The sequence below is a fragment of the Pholcus phalangioides genome, unplaced genomic scaffold (genome assembly GCF_987345545.1).
Source record: "Pholcus phalangioides strain wild (caught in Gottingen) unplaced genomic scaffold, Ppha-v1.0 ptg000022l_1, whole genome shotgun sequence".
Taxonomy (NCBI): Eukaryota; Metazoa; Arthropoda; class Arachnida; order Araneae; family Pholcidae; genus Pholcus; species Pholcus phalangioides.
In genome coordinates, this window is record NW_028301615.1 from 10,749,090 (window position 1) to 10,767,153 (window position 18,064).

Consider the following 18,064-nt stretch of genomic DNA (forward strand, 5'->3'; position numbering starts at 1 on the left):
GAGGTGTGCTAACGAACGAAATGCGTCTTAACTTACGCGCGCTTATAAAGCCTGTTTCTCTAGTGGCTCCGCCTACACACACGTGTACACTTACGTATTCGACGTACAAGATTTGCATTTTTGTCTAGAAGCAGTGGTTTTACATACAGTTCAGTTCTTTTCATGAAATTCGATAAAATATGCAAATTCTCTTAATTTATTTCACCAGTGTATTTTAACAGCAGCATCATAGGGAGGGGGGCCTTTGACAAACTGATTTTTCTGAGAGTCCCTCTCTACCAGCTAAAAATTCCTGCCTACCAATTTGCATACTAACTCTCGCAAATTGTAAACAGATCTACTTGTCGCGAGGTCCTCGGGTTGTGTGCGGGTGAGACCCACGCATTAATAAAACCAATCATTATCATTCCCAACCAATATACAATCAATACTAAATCAATACAAAAATGACAAATTTAAGAGTATAAGCCAAGTTCTACAGAATAAGGATGTGAACTCAAGAATGCACAAATCTTTGAATTATTAGCGGATCGACTACATTGTTTCAGGGGTTTTATCTTATAGTTAATTATTATTGCCCGTGCGATACAGTTCGCCACCTCTCACGTATAAGTCGCACCAGTAAAATAACCCGAAAACTCGCTGCTGTGTTCCCATACAGATGAAATGAATAAAAAATTGTCGCCTGGCAGTCCAGTGGTTAGAGAGCTAGCATCTGATTGTGCAAGTATAGGTTCGAATCCTGGTTCATCGATGACCACTAACAAATTTCCTGGACAGATCTTAGGAATGCGCGAGGATGATGTTTAAAGAATATCATGGGTTTCTCTGCGAATCAGTCCAGTGCACTCGTAGTTTGAAATTTTGCATTAAAATTTTTTTTTTCTGTTTTGCTTCTACATAGGCTACACAGCCTAGAGCCACCCTTTTGTAGTTTGATTTAGAACTCCTAGAATATAGGTATGAAAGGTGCTTTCACTCGATCTACCGTAGAACTAAAAGAAATGCCAACAGATTCCAACTCGAAAATGCATCTGACATGAACAGGTACCCAATGATTATGATTACCAAAAATAATGTGATATCGGCCATACCAAGATTCAGTGGTTGCGTTTGAAGCCACTTTGTTAAATAAATCCTAGAAAGCAGTCGATGGGAGAAAATATCTTTAAATGTTTTTAAAATATTCTGGAAATCTAAAAATTTAAGGTCTGTCTTTTTGGGAAATGTGAAAAATAAATTCCAAACATAATAAATTCCAAAAATAAACAAAAATGATCCAAGAGATTTTTATCAATGATTTGCGAGTAGAAAAACCTCTCTTCCCCTTTTTTTTCTATGTCCGTGTTTAAAAATATTCAAATCATAATTCTGCCTTAGATTAATTACTTCTGAAATATAAAATTTCATTTAATTTTGTTGTTTTTCCTTTATAGATTCGATATCGAGTAATATATACTTTCAGGGACGGCGGGGGAGGGGGGGGGGCACCAAAACCATTCAAATGCTTAGGGCCTCCAAATATTTTAATCCGGTCCTGGCAAGCAGACATGAAATGAAAAAAGAAAAGTTCTGTTGATAAACGCTGACTTTCTGACTATCACATTCATTGAGACACACAGTTGGAGACATACAGTAGAGTGGCATTTATCGTAGTAAAGAATATCGTTGTATCGAGAGAAGTTCAGCATTCTTGACTATAAGCAATTCCAAGCGAGATTTGGGAAAAAATATCGTTGTAGAGGGATTTCTCGTCGTATCGAGTATCGTTGTAGCTAGGCTTTATACGCACATAAAAACCATATACAACAATATTTATTGAAGAATTACAACCGACCCAAGACGGCTCTCCCTCTCCCCCGATTTTCTTTCCCAATACTCATTCAACACGAATCAAAATTCCATTTATTTGTTATTATTCCTTCAAAGACACGAATTATTCGTTCAAATTTTAAAAGACAAACACTAAAGCATTCACTCCAGCGTTTTTAAAACCTGATTAAGTTTTTTTTTTTTTTTTTTTTTGTTTTGCGTAGCTACTTGTTATTCACTCGCTACATCCGTCTTCTGCAGAAGATTTAAATTACTTGTAAATTAAATTCGTAAATAATTTAATACTCCCATAGATTAGGGTTCGCGTATCTCGTCGCATAATAATGGTAGATAAACAGTTCTCCACACTCCGACTATCAAAATGCACTCAGTACGAGATGAACCAAATTCATTTTAAGGACATTTGCATCGATTTTCGAGCTCTTTGATTCCTCCATTAAGAATAAAAGTCTAAACTTATATTTTTCCCAGCGGTCCCATTGTGCCGCCAACGGGGTTCGGACCTGGATCCTCAGGATCAATGTCCAGCACGATACCACACGACCACACAGCGGCTACACTTCTCTTACAGAATAAACATCGTATTCATATTATCATTTGATCATTTTCGTCGCACCTAAATCATTTTCTGCCTTTTATATGTACACGAGGGCTAATCAGGCCGGAATCTACATATTTATTGCCGATTCCAAACGGCAGCATTCGACATTTTGTTTTTTTTTTATACTCACCGAGATGTTGGTGCGCTATCCCTTTGGTGTGACATTCCCTGCGGTAGCAATTTTTTTCTGTGGTCATGGTGCAATCGTTTTTCTTGTACCTCCGTGTCAGGAACTTTTCTGACAAGCACGAGTCGGGTATCGAACTCGCGACACCTCTAAACATCCTTTGGCACTTTAAGCAAGTATCTTATCGACCTGAGCTACAACTCTCGAAAAATTTTGTTTCCCCAAAAAAAGTTCTGGATTTTTTTTTTTTTTTGAAGAGACGGATTGGTTAAATTCAGGTTTTAACCAATCCGTGTCGATCTCGTATCCAAAAATTGTGACTACAGTTTAAACCATATCGGTGAATACGGCCCTTAGTGTTTCAAAAAACATGTCGCATTTAGCTTTTCAGAATGGGAAATTATGAAATTTTCTCTTCCATGTGTTCATAAACATACAGTAGATGTTTTTTCTTCCTAAGAATGCAATAAGTAATTTTTGCATGAAAATGCTTTCATAACTGATTCACCTTTTCTTTCATTACATTTATAGCAAAAATTATAATTCAGAATCACTAAAATGCTTTATGGGTTTTTTGTTTTTTTCCCCCGTCCACGAGGTTCTTATGTTCTGTTGGAAAGTGACCTGATGCAGCCGTGGGAGAAGCCCCGTCAGTTTTATTTTCAGTTCCTTCCAATACTGAACCATCTCAGGTTCCCTCATTGCAATTCCCCTGAGAGAGAAAAAAATAGCTTGCGGGAGATTAAACGACTGTTCAACCTCACGGCTGACTGATTGTGGTAAATGAATGTTGCTGGATGCTTCTTAGAAGAAAAGGATCGCCGAACGCAACAAATAACAAAATAAAACTGAATGAGAGAGAGGGAGTATCTGTGAGCTTGGTCAGTAGTGTTCTCTGGTGATATCAGACTAATTCCCAACAGCCTCTCCCATCGGTTCTTTGCTTGAGTGCTCCTTGTAGTAAAGGCACTTGCACTCTTTCTCTCGCTATCGATAATTGGATATAAACAATATTTTTATATCCCCCTCCCTCATATTGCCACTATAAACTAAGACAAATATTTCGTGTTACTCTACTGTCATCTGTAGCAAACCTAAAATAGAATAACCGAACATCCCAGAAACTTGCGAGTGCAGTTCATGAAATGCTCAAATTGAAAGCCAAATTTTGAAGTTCACTATAATTTTCATCTTCTCCCTGAAAATATCCGTGGCATAAAGCTTGCATAAAGTTGATTGAATGTCTCTTAAAATGTCTGATTCAGGGATTCTTAACCAAGGGCCTACTGACCACTTGGGGAATCCTAGAAAGGTTCTAGGGTTTCCGTGAGCTTGGAGAAAACAATTCACTCGTTTTTTTTTTGTTTTCTTTTTTTTGTGATATATGCTTTTCTATTGGGTTTGCTGTATTTTTTTTTTATATTTGATATCCATACTTTTTATGGGCTCCCTTAATTTTTTTATAGCCACCTCTTTGGGCAATTTGCCTGTTGTGGCCTTTGCATTTGTATTTTATATTGCTATATATACTGAATTATTTTTCAAAGAGTCCGCTGTGGCTTTCAACTTTTTTGTGCAGGGGTTGGTAAGGGGAATGGCTTGGAGACGCCATTAGACGATGGGAAATGCGATCATTACCGCCCATCGGGTTTGTGGTGGTTTCTGTTTATTATATTTGTCTTATTCCTACAAAGGGCTCTCATGGAACACCAAAAGGTTAAGAATCCCTTAAACAATTAATTCTTTTTCTGTAAAATTAAAACATAAGAGAAAGTGAGAGAGAGCCTGAATGAAAAAGAATTATTACACGAATATTTTTATGCAAATGGTCATGAACAGGGCCCGAATGTTGATGACGTTTACTTTTTTTTTTTTAATTTTTGGCACTTTTTCACTTTAAGGATATTTTTTTAGCAATTTTAGGATATTTTTCACTTTTTAAAAAAAAATTTCTAGAGCACAAAATCTGAAAGAAATTAAATATGCGTGTGCTAATTACATTGAGTAATATCATTGAAAATAGCATTTATAAAGCGCTTCAATCAAACGACTTTGAACAATTAAACTACGATTTTGGTTGTGATGAAGGAATTCAATTTAAGCAAAAAGCAAAGCACACATTGCAAAAAAAAAAATCTTCGTCGAAATGGGAGAACCAGACAGAAGAGAGCATGAATGAAACAAAAAAGGCTTTCTTGGCGATCATGTAAATTAAAATTAAAATTTCTCGGATTTTTTGGTCCGACTTGATGTATAGTTTATATCTTATGACGTTTCATCGCACGTGTGGCGAACATTTTCAAGAATTACGTAACGACAGTCAAAAGTTTTTTTTGTGAAACTTTTATAATGTAATCCCGTCTTATGACAACGGCATTCATTGGGTAACCGGAATATGTCATAGACTGGGATTACACTATAAACGTTTTAGAAAAGTTCGTATATAAAACTTGAAAAACAACCATTAAGCCTATTCGGTTACATTTGCTCGAATGCAACCAACACGCTTATTCACACTTATACAACCAATTGGTTGTATTTTAGAGTTTTATAAAAGAACTTTCTAAAATTTTTATAGTTCATACAAATACAAGGCCACAACAGGCAAAATGCCTAACGAGGCGGCTGAGAAAATTTAATACCGGACATATGTTTTTTTTATTTATCACCAGAAATGCTGAGAAGTGATTTTCTTCGTTTTATTTAATAAAAGTCGAAGTCTCAAATTTATCTGTTTATGTAGGAGTTTCTCTCTCGTCCGAGGAAGCCTGCTTGGGTGTTAAAGAAATTTTAATTTTTGTTTATAACCTATTTCAAGTATAAATTTCAATGATAGCATTTATTTATATTTTTATTTGATAATAAATATTAATAAAGCCATCATCATTTTATATATTTCAATACATCTGTCATGTGTTGCAACGACATAGCAATTACGCCTCATTGACGATTTTAGCTAGGACTTATTTTCAGGGTAGGGATTATATTAGGAGCATCCTTATAAAAATCATGCTAGGGCTTATTTTCGGGTTAGGTCTTATTTTCGGGGAAACACGGTAGCTCTTGCCAAAGTACCTACACAGGGCCGTCTTAAGATTATCATGAGCCCCCGGGCCAGTTTATTTTTCTGAGGCCCTACCAAACAATTTCGCGAAAATTTCAACCAGATCTCATTTTTGTGAGGCCCCTCTTCGCTTGAGGCCCCCGGGCCGTGCCCGGGTGGTCCCATGCCTTAAGACGGAACTGCTACAGATAATGTAGCATTTCTGGGCACTCTAAAGCTAGCCAAGTCTTCACAAGGTAATATTTCTAGGCGCTCAAGCTCTACCTGAGGCTCGTAAGTTCAGTGGTTTCTCCACAATAATTCCTAATTTCCCATGCCTAATTTCTTCAGAAGATGCGTTTTGGTGGCTGTACACAACAGAACGAGCATTTGATGAACGCCATCCTCAGAACTGAAGCACCTATAAAGGGTATTTCCTGGAGAACGACCGAGAACGATCAATAGCGGGGAAGATTTTGTCCTTTAATAAAGGCGGAAAAAGAGGCTGCTCTGCCCATGCTTTCAGATGAACAGCTTGAGAGCAAAAATGGTAATGAAAACTTCCACTATGAAGAAATAGTATTTTTTCGGCCTGAAATATACTGAAAAATTGAATTTTCTGGATGTTAATGCCGAAACTGATATTTGGAAAGAAAAGTGATTTGCCGCCTCCATCTGGGAATCGAACTCGGATCCCCTTGCATACCGGGCAAGCGCGCTAACCAATACACCAGAGACACCCTTTTCAATTCTTTATAACACGCATTAGTAGCGTGAAGTGCCGAGTGGAGTCATAATAGCCTCTCTTATAATGCGTGTTATATGGAATTGAAAAGTGTGTCTCTGGTGAATTGGTTAGCGCGCTTGCCCGGTATGCAAGGGGATCAGAGTTCGATTCCCAGAGGAGGCGGCAAATCACTTTTCTTTCCAAATATCAGTTTCGGCATTAACATCCAGAGAAAATTCAATTTCTCCAAAAAAAAACCCCCACTCTCTTTCTTCTTCTATAAAATGAATAACACACCCAATCACTGTGAAACTGCAAGAGGCGCATGTATAGATTGTGAGTGTTTTCTGTTTTTCTAATTTTTCTCACTCAACATTTTGGTCAATGAAAGTAGAAAATGGAAAAATTAATTTTTTTTAAAAATCAAATTTGTTTTGGAGATCAAAAGTCATTTACGAGAATAGGCACCAATGCGAGCAAAATTTTTATTGAGGGGAGAAATCACTCTTCCTGATTCCTCCACCCCCTCGAAACCACTATTTCGGGTGCCATGGTTGTGGTTAGAACAGAATGTTTGGGGACCTCTGATTTACTCGGTTAATTGTGTGACCTTTATAATGAGTTATAATTTTTGCCGCAAGAGCCTTCTCGTCCTCTTTTGTGGAATTAAGGTGTGGCAACGGTGAAAACGGAGCTGATTGGGAAAGATGCGCTTCTTTTCGCGCACAATCCCATGTCCCGATGTAGTAACACAGTTTGTTGTTGTTTTTGTTTTTTTAGAGCTGAAAGTAATGGACGGGAATTTAGGTGCAACAAACTTTGTATTTAAATGATCATCATGTTCGCTTCGATGGAATGAGAGCGACACGGCGTTGTGTTAGAGGTTTGTTCCTCGTGGTCATCTGTTTGAATTCTTTCTCTTGTTGTTTCACATCTCACGAGGCCAATCGTCTGCGTTGATCACATTAATTTCTATCGCGAGACATTGATCTCCAAAATGGTGATCAAGATTGACAAAAAAATGTACAATACTGATCAATACTACAAAGCATCTTTGATCACATAAATGCATCTCTGAAGCACGCGGATAATGAATTCAAGTGTTGATATAGCATCAGCTGTAGCGCGCGCTTATTATTATTATTATCAACACCAACGAGATCAGATGCCGCGATACGATATATGTCTATCGCAGTCGTTTATTCGCGTTCCTGATGTGTTTACATCAAAGAGCTGGCTATACCAACACTTAAATTCAGCGCCGCTGTGGTGGTCGAGTGGTCATAATGACGGACTCGCATCGCGGGGACCCGGGTTCGAGCCTCACCACAGTGGTGGTCGGCTGAAGTTGGTTTTCTGTGGTGCCCAACTTCACGGCGCAAATGCGAGCCGATCCCCCAATTAGAAAAAAGTCTCGCCACAGAGAGCAACAGTCCTACAAACAGTACAAATATTCAGTCATTACACTTCACTTCTGAGATATAGATGGTAGCACTAAAAAATCATACACAACGCTAGATACGTACTCAGACTGTTAGGTACACATACTTACACTTCCGGCACAACTCACTTGGTAGTAAATTGCCCATGGCGATAGACCTGAGTTGTGCTCAGCTTGAAAAAAAAAAGTATCTTAGTGCTTCAGAGTTGCATTTTGGTGATCAAAGATACTTTGTAGTATTGATTAGCACTAAATACAAATACAAAAGCCACAACAGGCCCCACCAAATGGCTGAAAAAAGAAGCCCATGAAAAATACGAATGTTAAATATAACCCCAAAATAAAGTAACCCAATATTAAAACATATATCACGAAAGAAAGAACTAATAAATAACCGTAATAAAAAATTATGGTTGTCTTATCTAAGTATGGATAGCTTCTTGATTTATCCCACTATGTCTATCGTACTTCTTTTTAAATGTATCAATTGTGTTAGAACTCGTAATCCCCAGAGGTACGCTATTACATTTTATTGGCAACCCTATTAGAGGAAAAACTCCTTGCGACACCACAACATGGAATTATCTCTTACTAAATGATACTGTCAGACCAGACATGACCCAGGTTGCTCTGTACTAAATGATACTGGTGTTCCCCTTGCCAAAGCAGTCAATTGACGCCGTATTAATAATTGATAAATAATAAAATAATTAATTAAAATAATTGGATTAATAAACTAAATTACTAATAATTGATGGCTTCATTAAAACAAAAAAAAAGGCAGAATTATCTGTTCCCTTGTGACATGGCACATGAGACATCTGTTTTCATAGGCTTTCTTTCAAACCGAGTACAACTCGGGTCTATCACCATCTATGGGCGATTTACTACCGAGTGAGTTGTGCCGGAAGTGTAACTGTGTGTGCACCTAACAGTCTGAGTCCATATGTAGTGTTTGATTTTTCTGTGTCGCCATCTATATTTCAGAAGTGAAGTGAGTCATGTGTTATGATTGAATTACATTTGTATTGTTTGAAAAAAAAAACCAAAACACTACTTTGAATATCTACAGTTTTGTCATCCGGCTGTTATGTGGTAGTCACCGTTTCGCATGATGGTGCAAAAATGATGGGTGTGTATGCAGAATCAGCTTTTAGAAAAGCACAATGATTTCTTTCACAGAAATTATGGGTCACTAATACTCAAAAAGAATTTTACATTAGCGTATAGTACAAGAATGTATTTTTTCCTAATATTTTAATTTTCTACAAAAGTATTTTAAATTTTTGATCTTGGTGGGGCACCCCCCCCCCCCCCCATAACCCCCTCAGATTTTTCCTTAGGTGAAAATCTGGGTTTGGAGCCCGCGATTGCGCAGTTGTAATCAGCAAAAAATATGATTTTCTAAGGTTTTCCAATTTTGAGTTAGCTATTCCTTTGGAAAAAACAGGTTTCCACGGCAATCTACAAAACAAATGGCTATACATTGAATTTCAAATCCAAGCATTATCAATTTGGGGGGGAATAGATGCAGGGCCGTAACTTGGGGGGAAAGCAGGTGAGTTTAGTACACCAGGCTCTGGACTAGGAGGGTGCAGCATTGACCCTTTATAACTGCTTCTTCTATATTACACAGGGGTGCCAAAATGGGTGAGAACGAAAATTTGAGAAAGAATCTAGTTGCAGCCCTAGATAGATGGCATGACCTACTGCACACAAAACATGCCAAATGCTGGGCACACACACATAAGCACTCTGTTAAGTTACGCCAACACAAATCTGACATAGCTTCCATATTCAGGTGTGAAAATATGTGGCAGTTGAATGGCGACAGATCAGAGTGGTGGACTATCATTGAGTGAAAATAAAATCATTCTACTAGGAAATTGATTTGCAAGGAGTTATATGAATAGGGCGATGTTATGCTCTGTTATTTGCTGACTCAATGCAGCATGAAGGCACAAAAATCAAAAAAGATCCAGCTATTGCAGATATTCTTGAAATTATCGTGCCAAAGATAGAAAATATTTGGAAAACTGCTTTGATTCCTATGGTTTCTCACCAACAGATATGCAAAAGTTTAAAAAACTTTTACTGCAAATACAAGAATCTTCCGAAAAATATGAAAGCAAGGAAAGATTCGCAAACTTTCAAGTTGAACTTGAAATCTTTTCAGTGTGAAGCGCAGAAATTGTTCGACATTGCAGCATGCAAATGGGATTTTTAAGACTGTAAGTGTGACAAGATGAGAAAGGCCCCAAATTTAGAGCGATATTTTTTGCAAGATCAAAGAAGTACACGCAAAATGGCCATTGGTCAAGTAGATGTCCTAACAACAAAGAAATTGAAAAAAAAAAATGAAAATGGTATCCCGTTTGAAGTCATCTCAAGAAGAAACGGTGGAAACTAGTTCATCAACCACTGAAAACTCATCTATATCCAACGATTCTGAGGAAACTGATCTATATGAGCCTAAACACAGTTTACCGTTGAAGTTAGCATTTACATCTACCAATATACTGAAGCTGGTCTGAGAATCTCATTTACAAAGAACTGGGAATTAAGAGAATTCTGAAAATTAGAAATGAAGGATTATCAGGAGCAGAAATCCGTACATTCCATGTTCCGAAAATAAACTTTTCTGCTAAGCACTATTCAGAATTAATTGCATGGGATCAAGTGTGAGTGACTGAACCACCTATTATAAAAAATCAGGAAATGCACCCACAAAACTTATCTGAACCTGCTTTTCCATCTATACCGAATTTTCCGTGTCACACACAAGCAGTTGAACAGTGCCTATGACTCGTAACTGAAGCATATCTTGCTGTATCAATAGCTGAGAGTCATGAACGCTTCATTCAAGCCGAAATAAAATCAAGGAGTACTCTTCCATCGTTTGAAAAAATTAATTTGACTATTTATTGACTATTTTGCAAAAAAAGTGAAATGTAATAACAGTGTGATAATAGAGAAAGCAATAGAGGCATTCTCCTGACACCTATATCGTCAAACTATGTTTTTTTGTTGTTGTTTTTTTTTAATTCGGAATATGGTTATAGTTTTGTCCCCACCCCCCCCTAAAAGGATTTATTTTCATCTCCCTCTATCAATCATTATATTCAGTGTTTGAAAAATTCTCCTTTCAACTGCCATGACAGCCGCAATGCTGCATATTTGCTTGTCAGTTATTACTTATATATGGAACTCTTAACTTGGGAGTATTTCTATATATATATATATATATATATATATATATATATATATATATATTCAGTTTTGCCTCATGTACTGAATAACTTTTAACTTAAGTATTTTTCTTTTTTTTTGGAGAATGCTTTTTAAAAATAATCAACTTTGTTTATGCTTAAAAAGATTTTTATAATGTGTAGTTAGAAAAGTCTTTTTGCTCGACCTTTACGGTCCGTGAGGAACCTCAAGATATTAAAATATTTTCTAGATTTTGGTATAACGTCTTAAAATCTTGAAAGTCATCTTTTGAATACTAAGACAACATCAATTTCCAAAAAAAGTGAAAAAACACCCTTTTTCGTTCCACCCTATTGATCACGTTGCTTTAAGATAAGTCATACCTGGGAAATGAGGGGGGAAAACTTTTGCGAAAATTTCGCATTTTTGTATGCACTTCTACTTCTACTGTTCTCGATATTCAGAATTTCATTTGAGGGGTTCACAACCATAGTAGATCAAGATTATTTATTGTTATTTGAAGGAAAAAATATTCTTTTTGAGTATATTTTGTATGTTTTCAGATTCTACTTTGAAATAAAAAGATAAGTCATGCAGAGAGCGTTGCTCAATCCGAAAAATAAGGATTTACTACTCAGAGCATATAGTCAAAATTTTGGTGCTAATTATTTCGATCACAGAAGATGCAGAAGATTTATATTCAGAGGTAAAAATTTCCAAGGTAAGACTTTTAGACTGCTGTAGATTTGTGGATTTTTTGTGTAGGTATTTAAAAATTTCGTATAAGTAATAAAATGTTCTAAATTTTGTAAAATATTCTCATAGAAAAATAGCTGCAATGATAATTACAAATAGAATAGTAGCGGTGACCATGTTGCAAGGTTGTGCAATAACCAGTTTTCAAAGAGAAATAAATATATTAGACCAATGACTAAGAAATTGTTGGATTTTTCGAAAAATTGGTGCCATTTGCTTGAAAAAGGTTCAGTAACAAATAGTTGAAATTTATCCAAGTATCTGTCAAATAATTGCATGCAATATAAGATCTCAATTATATTGTATTAGAGAGCATGGCAAAATTCGTTGGAGCTGTATCTTCCCCCAGGCTTTTTGTATGGAAACCTTGTTGTTAAACGGTGAAAGAACAAACTTGACTTTCTTGGAATGCATGCATGAGCGAAGAAAGATGATAGTACACTGAGGAATAAAAAAATTACAGTGATTTTATACTTCTGTGGTAAATTACAAAACAAATTGATTAATTCTACTAGTAATTATAATTTGTTCACTAGGTATATATTATGATAGATATATTCAGTGAGAATTTTCTGTACTGAAATAAATTGATTTATAAACTTCAATCGTATGATTATAGCATGAAATTATGTTTGATTATTTTTCCAGGTATCAGTAGGTGTTTACTAATCATTCTACCTAATTCCCAGTTTTTCCACAATATACATCATGTGTGTCATAACACTTGTCAAGAAAGTTTTCATAGGTATAGAAATATTCAGCACAGCTGTTTTCATCGGTTTGAAAGTACGGGGAAGAGTCAAGAAAATGCACAAGATGAAAAATCATCAACTTCTGTTAATAATGTTTCCAATACTGTAGAAGTTTTAAAAAATTTAAAAAAGCATGGTAAGATTTTTCACCTCTCTCCCTACTGCAACAAAACTTTCTTACATACATTTCTTTCTTCATTTTCTTGATGCATTTTCAGTTTTTTCTGTTTGATTATATAAAAGGGGATTCATTTTATCCAAAAAAAGAAGCATTAAAAACTGAAATTTCAAAATCACAATTGATACATTAATCAGAACTAATCATAAGTTTCAGCCTTCATAACTACCATCCCAAGTCCATCTTTCTTTTGCAAATGTGTGTTTTGTTTACATTACAAAAAGTTAAATAGTTCTAATGAACTAGAGCAAACTAATTGAATCCCATCAGACATCAAAACTAATTTCTTTTATTTTAGAGAAAAGTATCTATTACACATCAGTTTAATAACTTTCTTGGGAAAGCATGCGCATATTAAGTTTTGTGGTTGAACGGCAAATTTAATGTCCTATTTCATTATTTCATTTTTATCATTATTTACTCTATTGTTCTGTAACAATGTCTCTTTATATACGAGGTGATTATAAAAAAACTATCCCGACATATGGGCCCCTAACTATCATACCATTCACAGAAACTGAATGAAATTGTGGCATAAGGTATTTTGAGGTATGCGCTCAAGAATGATATCAAAAACAACAGTGTCACTCTAACAGTTACGGTTACAGTGAGAAAATTTCGAAAATATCAAATGGCAACACCAAGTTTTTTGTATTGGAATGCGATCTCTGTACTGAAAAACACTAAATAGCGTTGGAATGGCACCTGTAGCACGAAAATCCCCGGAGCTAGGCAAGGAAAAAGTAAAAAGGACTTTGCCGTGCACCAGAGCATTAATGTTTGTTTCATTCATCACACCGTTTCTTCGGCTGAGATCCCAGCCTGATTAGTCCTCCACAAGGTCATGTGGAAAATTTGCGAAACACAATAAAATGCTTTATTTTATGCTGCTTCTCTGTCCTTATTGGTTGTCCTCACTTTTAGCCTATCTACCGCCGGTGATTTTCATGCTACAGTTGCCGTTCGAACGCTATTTAGGGTTTTTCACAATGGAGATCACATTCCAATACAAAAAACTTGGTGTTGCCATTTGATATTTTCGAAATTTTCTCACTGTAACCGTAACTGTTAGAGTGACACTGTTGTTTTCCATATCATTCTTGAGCGCATACATCAAAATACCTTATGCCAAAATTTCATTCAGTTTCTGTGAATGGTATGATAGTTAGGGGCCCATATGTCGGGATAGTTTTTTTATAATCACCCTGTACATACTTACTCATATTTTATTTGCTTACTGAAGATTCTATTTTTATGTGTATAGCTTCATTTAAAGATGGGAGACGAAAGATGGACTTCACAAAAACTTACACAGAGAGGAATTTCATCACACCTGTGAGAGCGATGGCTGAGTACTTGTTAAAACCAAGGTGCCTGTCATTTGGAAATATTTGCTCAAAACCATGTGATAATCAATCATGAAACTATTAATTTTTCATTTTATAAGCATAATATGGAATATGACTGCACAATATAGTGCCCAAGATAAAGTTATCCGACAGAGATTCTTTGCAAAACTGTGTGTGTGTGTGCTCCAGGGAGCTGTGGATTAGCGTTGATTAGGGTAAGAGGCATTGCGGGTGGATAAAGTTCGAGAACCTTTGGCTTATATAGTGAAAGACCCATGCATGATCAGCTACATTAAAGAGGACAACTCTTCAGATATCTTTTCACATGTGTTTCATCATAGGAATGTTATCATTTTTCCATCTTCCCGATTCAATTGAAACTTATTTAACACACAAACACAATAAGATGGTAGAAAAAAGTTTAAGGACAACTGAGAGACTGCTATATATCTTAAAAACTTGTTCTTGCAGGTGCGTGAAAATTTCAGAGCAATAATTACAAATGGAATTAAAAATTTTCCACTAAAATAATTTTGTTGAGTTCTGCACTTTTTCAGAAAAAAAATTGCAGAATTTATAGTGAAGGTCAAAACTTGGAAAAAGGTGTAAGGACATGTGTTTCTGACATTGAAAAAAAAAATTAAATTTTTCTCACATTGGCCTAACAGCTGAGATCATTCGTGTGCTGTGAAATCGATTTTTTTTCTCAAAGTATGAAGAGATGGCGAAGACAACACATTCATTAGACTTTGAAGGGGAGAAACACTTGCTCACAGAAAAACTGTGTCATGAAATTTTATGAAGGATTCAAAGATTGAAGACTATTGATAGAAGTTTAATAAATGGGCCGGAGAATTATGGGAGGAAAGAAGGCTTCAAGAAGGGGCACAAGAAGGCCTCTTTCTCTTACAGTTTGTCAAAAAAAAAATGATTTCCCACAGTTTTTAAGTGAAAAAGTTTCTCTGTATAATTCACAGAAGAAATCCAGCTTGCCTTGCTCATGTCGAACTGGGCCTTATGTGATAAAAAAAATTCAATTGTCTGGTATGCAAATCCGAAGTACAACCTCAATTTATAAAACAGTACTTTCAAAAGCAAGTTCAATTATGCAAAAAGCATGTATCTTTTGGTTCCAAGTGGTATGATGGTGTTTTATCTGATGCGTGAGAGTGAGAGATCTTGATCGATGACATCCAGAATGATAAAGATTATAGGGAATAATTTCTGCATAAAAAATTTTCTAGTGGCCTTATACTTTTTTCCCAGGTTTTGACCTTTACTATAAATTCAACAATTTTTTTCTGAGACAGTGTAGCACTCATCAGCTTTTTTTTTCATTGGAAAAGGTTTAGTTGTACTTGTAATTATCATTCTAAAAGTTATAAGTATTTATTAGGTTGTTCGGAAAGTAATTTTGTTTTTTTTCCCAACAGAGGACTTAATTGTATTTTTTCACAGCCAACTTCACACTTAAGCCACATAATCATTATATATTTTGACAGCTGATATAGCAAGGCTTACTTGTGAAAAAGTTAGATTGATTCTACACAGTAGTTTTTGGTTGGTGCCCTTTCAAATATGGAAAGTGAAAAGCAGCATTTTCGGCATATTTTACTTTTTTACTATAGAAAAGGTAAAAATGCTATTCACGCAAGAAAAAAATTATCCGATGTGTATGGAGAAGATTTATTGACAGAACACCAGTGCCAAAACTGGTTTGCAAAATTTCGATACAGCAATTTTGATGTTGAAGATGCACCAAGTTCTGGAAGGAAGTCAAGTTCTGTTGAAGCTGTCATCAAGTTCTGGAAGGAAGTCAAGTTCTGTTGAAGCTGTCATCAAGTTCTGTTGAAGCTGATGAAGACACAATAAAGGCATTAATTGATGCACACCAGTGAATAACAACTCGTGAGATTGCTGAGAGATTAAATTTATCGAATTCAACTGTTCATGATCATTTGAAACGCCTAGGTTTAATCTCAAAGAACGACATTTGGGTTCCTCATGTTCTTACGGAAAGAAATTTGTGTCGTCGCATTGACGTTTGTGATTTGCTTCGTAAACATCAAGAAAATTATACATTTTTGAAGCACATCATCACTGGGGATGAGAAATGGGTTGTCTACAACAATGTTAAACACAAGAGATCATGGAATAAAAAAGAAAAAGTAAAAAGTTTTTTTTGGGCTTCTACCGGACAACACAACAATCAATTCTGAAGTGTACTGTCATCAGCTGGACAAATTAAATGATTCACTTAAACAGAAAAGGTCAGCAATTGATCAATAGAAAAGATATAGTGTTCCACCAAGATAATATGAGACCTCATACAAGTTTGGTAACTCGCAAAAGTTTTTACAGCTTGGATGGGATGTACTGCCACACCCACCATATTCTTCAGATCTGGCACCTTCTGATTATTATTTGTTCCGGTCTCTACAAAATTTTTTAGACAGTAAAACCTTTACTTCAAATGAGGAGGTCAAAAATCACCTGGATCAGTTTTTTGCCAGCAGACACCAAAAATTTTATGAGCGTGGAATCGCGCTACTGCCAGGAAGATGGCAAAAGGTATTGGACCAGAATAGAAAATATATAATTCAATAAAATATTTATTCACTATAAGAAAATTGTCTTTCATTTTCATAAAAAAAACGAAATTACTTTCCGAACAACCTAATATATCAACAGGTTTTGTATATATGGTAATTTTTTGGTTGTTTTAAACTTTTTTCCAGCACCATACAACAGTGCAGAGACAAACACAAATTACATTTTCCATTTTACCCAAGAGATCGCACAATCTGTATAGAGTTCAATATTTTGGGATATGCTTGGCAACAGAGACCAATCTTTATTTGTATACATTTATACAGCATTCAAAATAAAATATACACATGAATTATAACTTAATTCTATTCATTCCAGATTAATTTACTGTATATACTAGTGTGTAAGGATGCCCCCCCCCCCCCAATTCTCAGGGCCACAAAAATGATGGTCTTGACCTGATGGCCCTCAAAAACTGACCTGACTGCATATAGCCAACATTCCAAATATACAAATAAATTTTTGAATGAAAAAACTTGGCTTATATAAGGAATAGCCCTGTACGGTATATTTTTAAAATATTTTTAAGCATTTTTCTGATTTTATTTCTTCACTAGCTATATAATACCCGGCGTTGCCTGGGTTTTCTTCAAAGAGGCTTTCTTTCTTTGAGGGACATGCAAACCGTGTCTAAGTTCACCAATATGGCGACTTCCTGCACGACTCATGAAAGAAACAAATCTAGATTTAAAGAAACGTAAAAATATATTTTTTTTCTTCTTTTTTTAAAAGGTGCTAGGTATTTCGATTCCCCCCCCCCCCTTTGAACTTCAAGTTATCCATCTCTCCCTGTTTCTGCTCCGAAAAATGCTTAATTAAAGCTGTGAAATTTTTTCGATGTACTTTTTACGCGCCCATAATTAATTTTATAACAACCTAAACTATATGAATTTATGCAGTTGAATATTAAAAGGCAATGCAAAGACATTAATTTTCATGCTTGAGAAGATATAAATAAAAAGTTGAAATCACTGTTATTGCATGGATATCCAACTCACAAATATATAGGTCCGGATAACATTAGTTTTCTCTTATAATAACAAAATTATTCTTTATGTTGTTTTTATTTTTCAAATATCTCATGAGGACTATGTATCTTTATTGCTTCAGTGACCTTGAAGATTTGCGAAAAATTCAGCGGAGAAGTCCTTATGAAGATAACCCACCAATTCATGTATACCTACGTAGAGATGTAGAACTTAAGTAAGTCCTGTGTTCACCAATAGTGTATCATTTTTAAAATATTCTATTTTTACTGGCTTATACTATGTATTATGGCATGCCTCGAAGGAAATAGATAAAATTGCCTTTGTAAGTTCCCTGTATAAAATGTTAATATTGGAGAAATCTATGTTTATGTAAACATATAGTAATGTACTACTGTGACAGCATATACATTTACTTGTACATAATCTGTTTAGCTTTGTTTTATGCTTT

The 18,064-nt window shown here is 35.5% G+C and overlaps 1 protein-coding gene across 1 annotated transcript in view; it reads left to right on the forward strand.

Annotated features, from left to right (window-relative positions):
- Nucleotides 1-7,074: 7,074 nt before the first annotated feature.
- The window catches only part of ZnT49B (solute carrier family 30 member 9), a 31,311-nt gene continuing 20,321 nt past the window's right edge, over nt 7,075-18,064 (forward strand). The window contains exons 1-5 of the mRNA XM_089249503.1: nt 7,075-7,214; nt 11,546-11,703; nt 12,387-12,626; nt 13,933-14,038; nt 17,738-17,830. Of these exons, the coding sequence (XP_089105629.1) occupies nt 11,574-11,703; nt 12,387-12,626; nt 13,933-14,038; nt 17,738-17,830 (569 nt within the window). The 5' untranslated portion in view covers nt 7,075-7,214; nt 11,546-11,573. The remainder of the gene's footprint in view (nt 7,215-11,545; nt 11,704-12,386; nt 12,627-13,932; nt 14,039-17,737; nt 17,831-18,064) is intronic.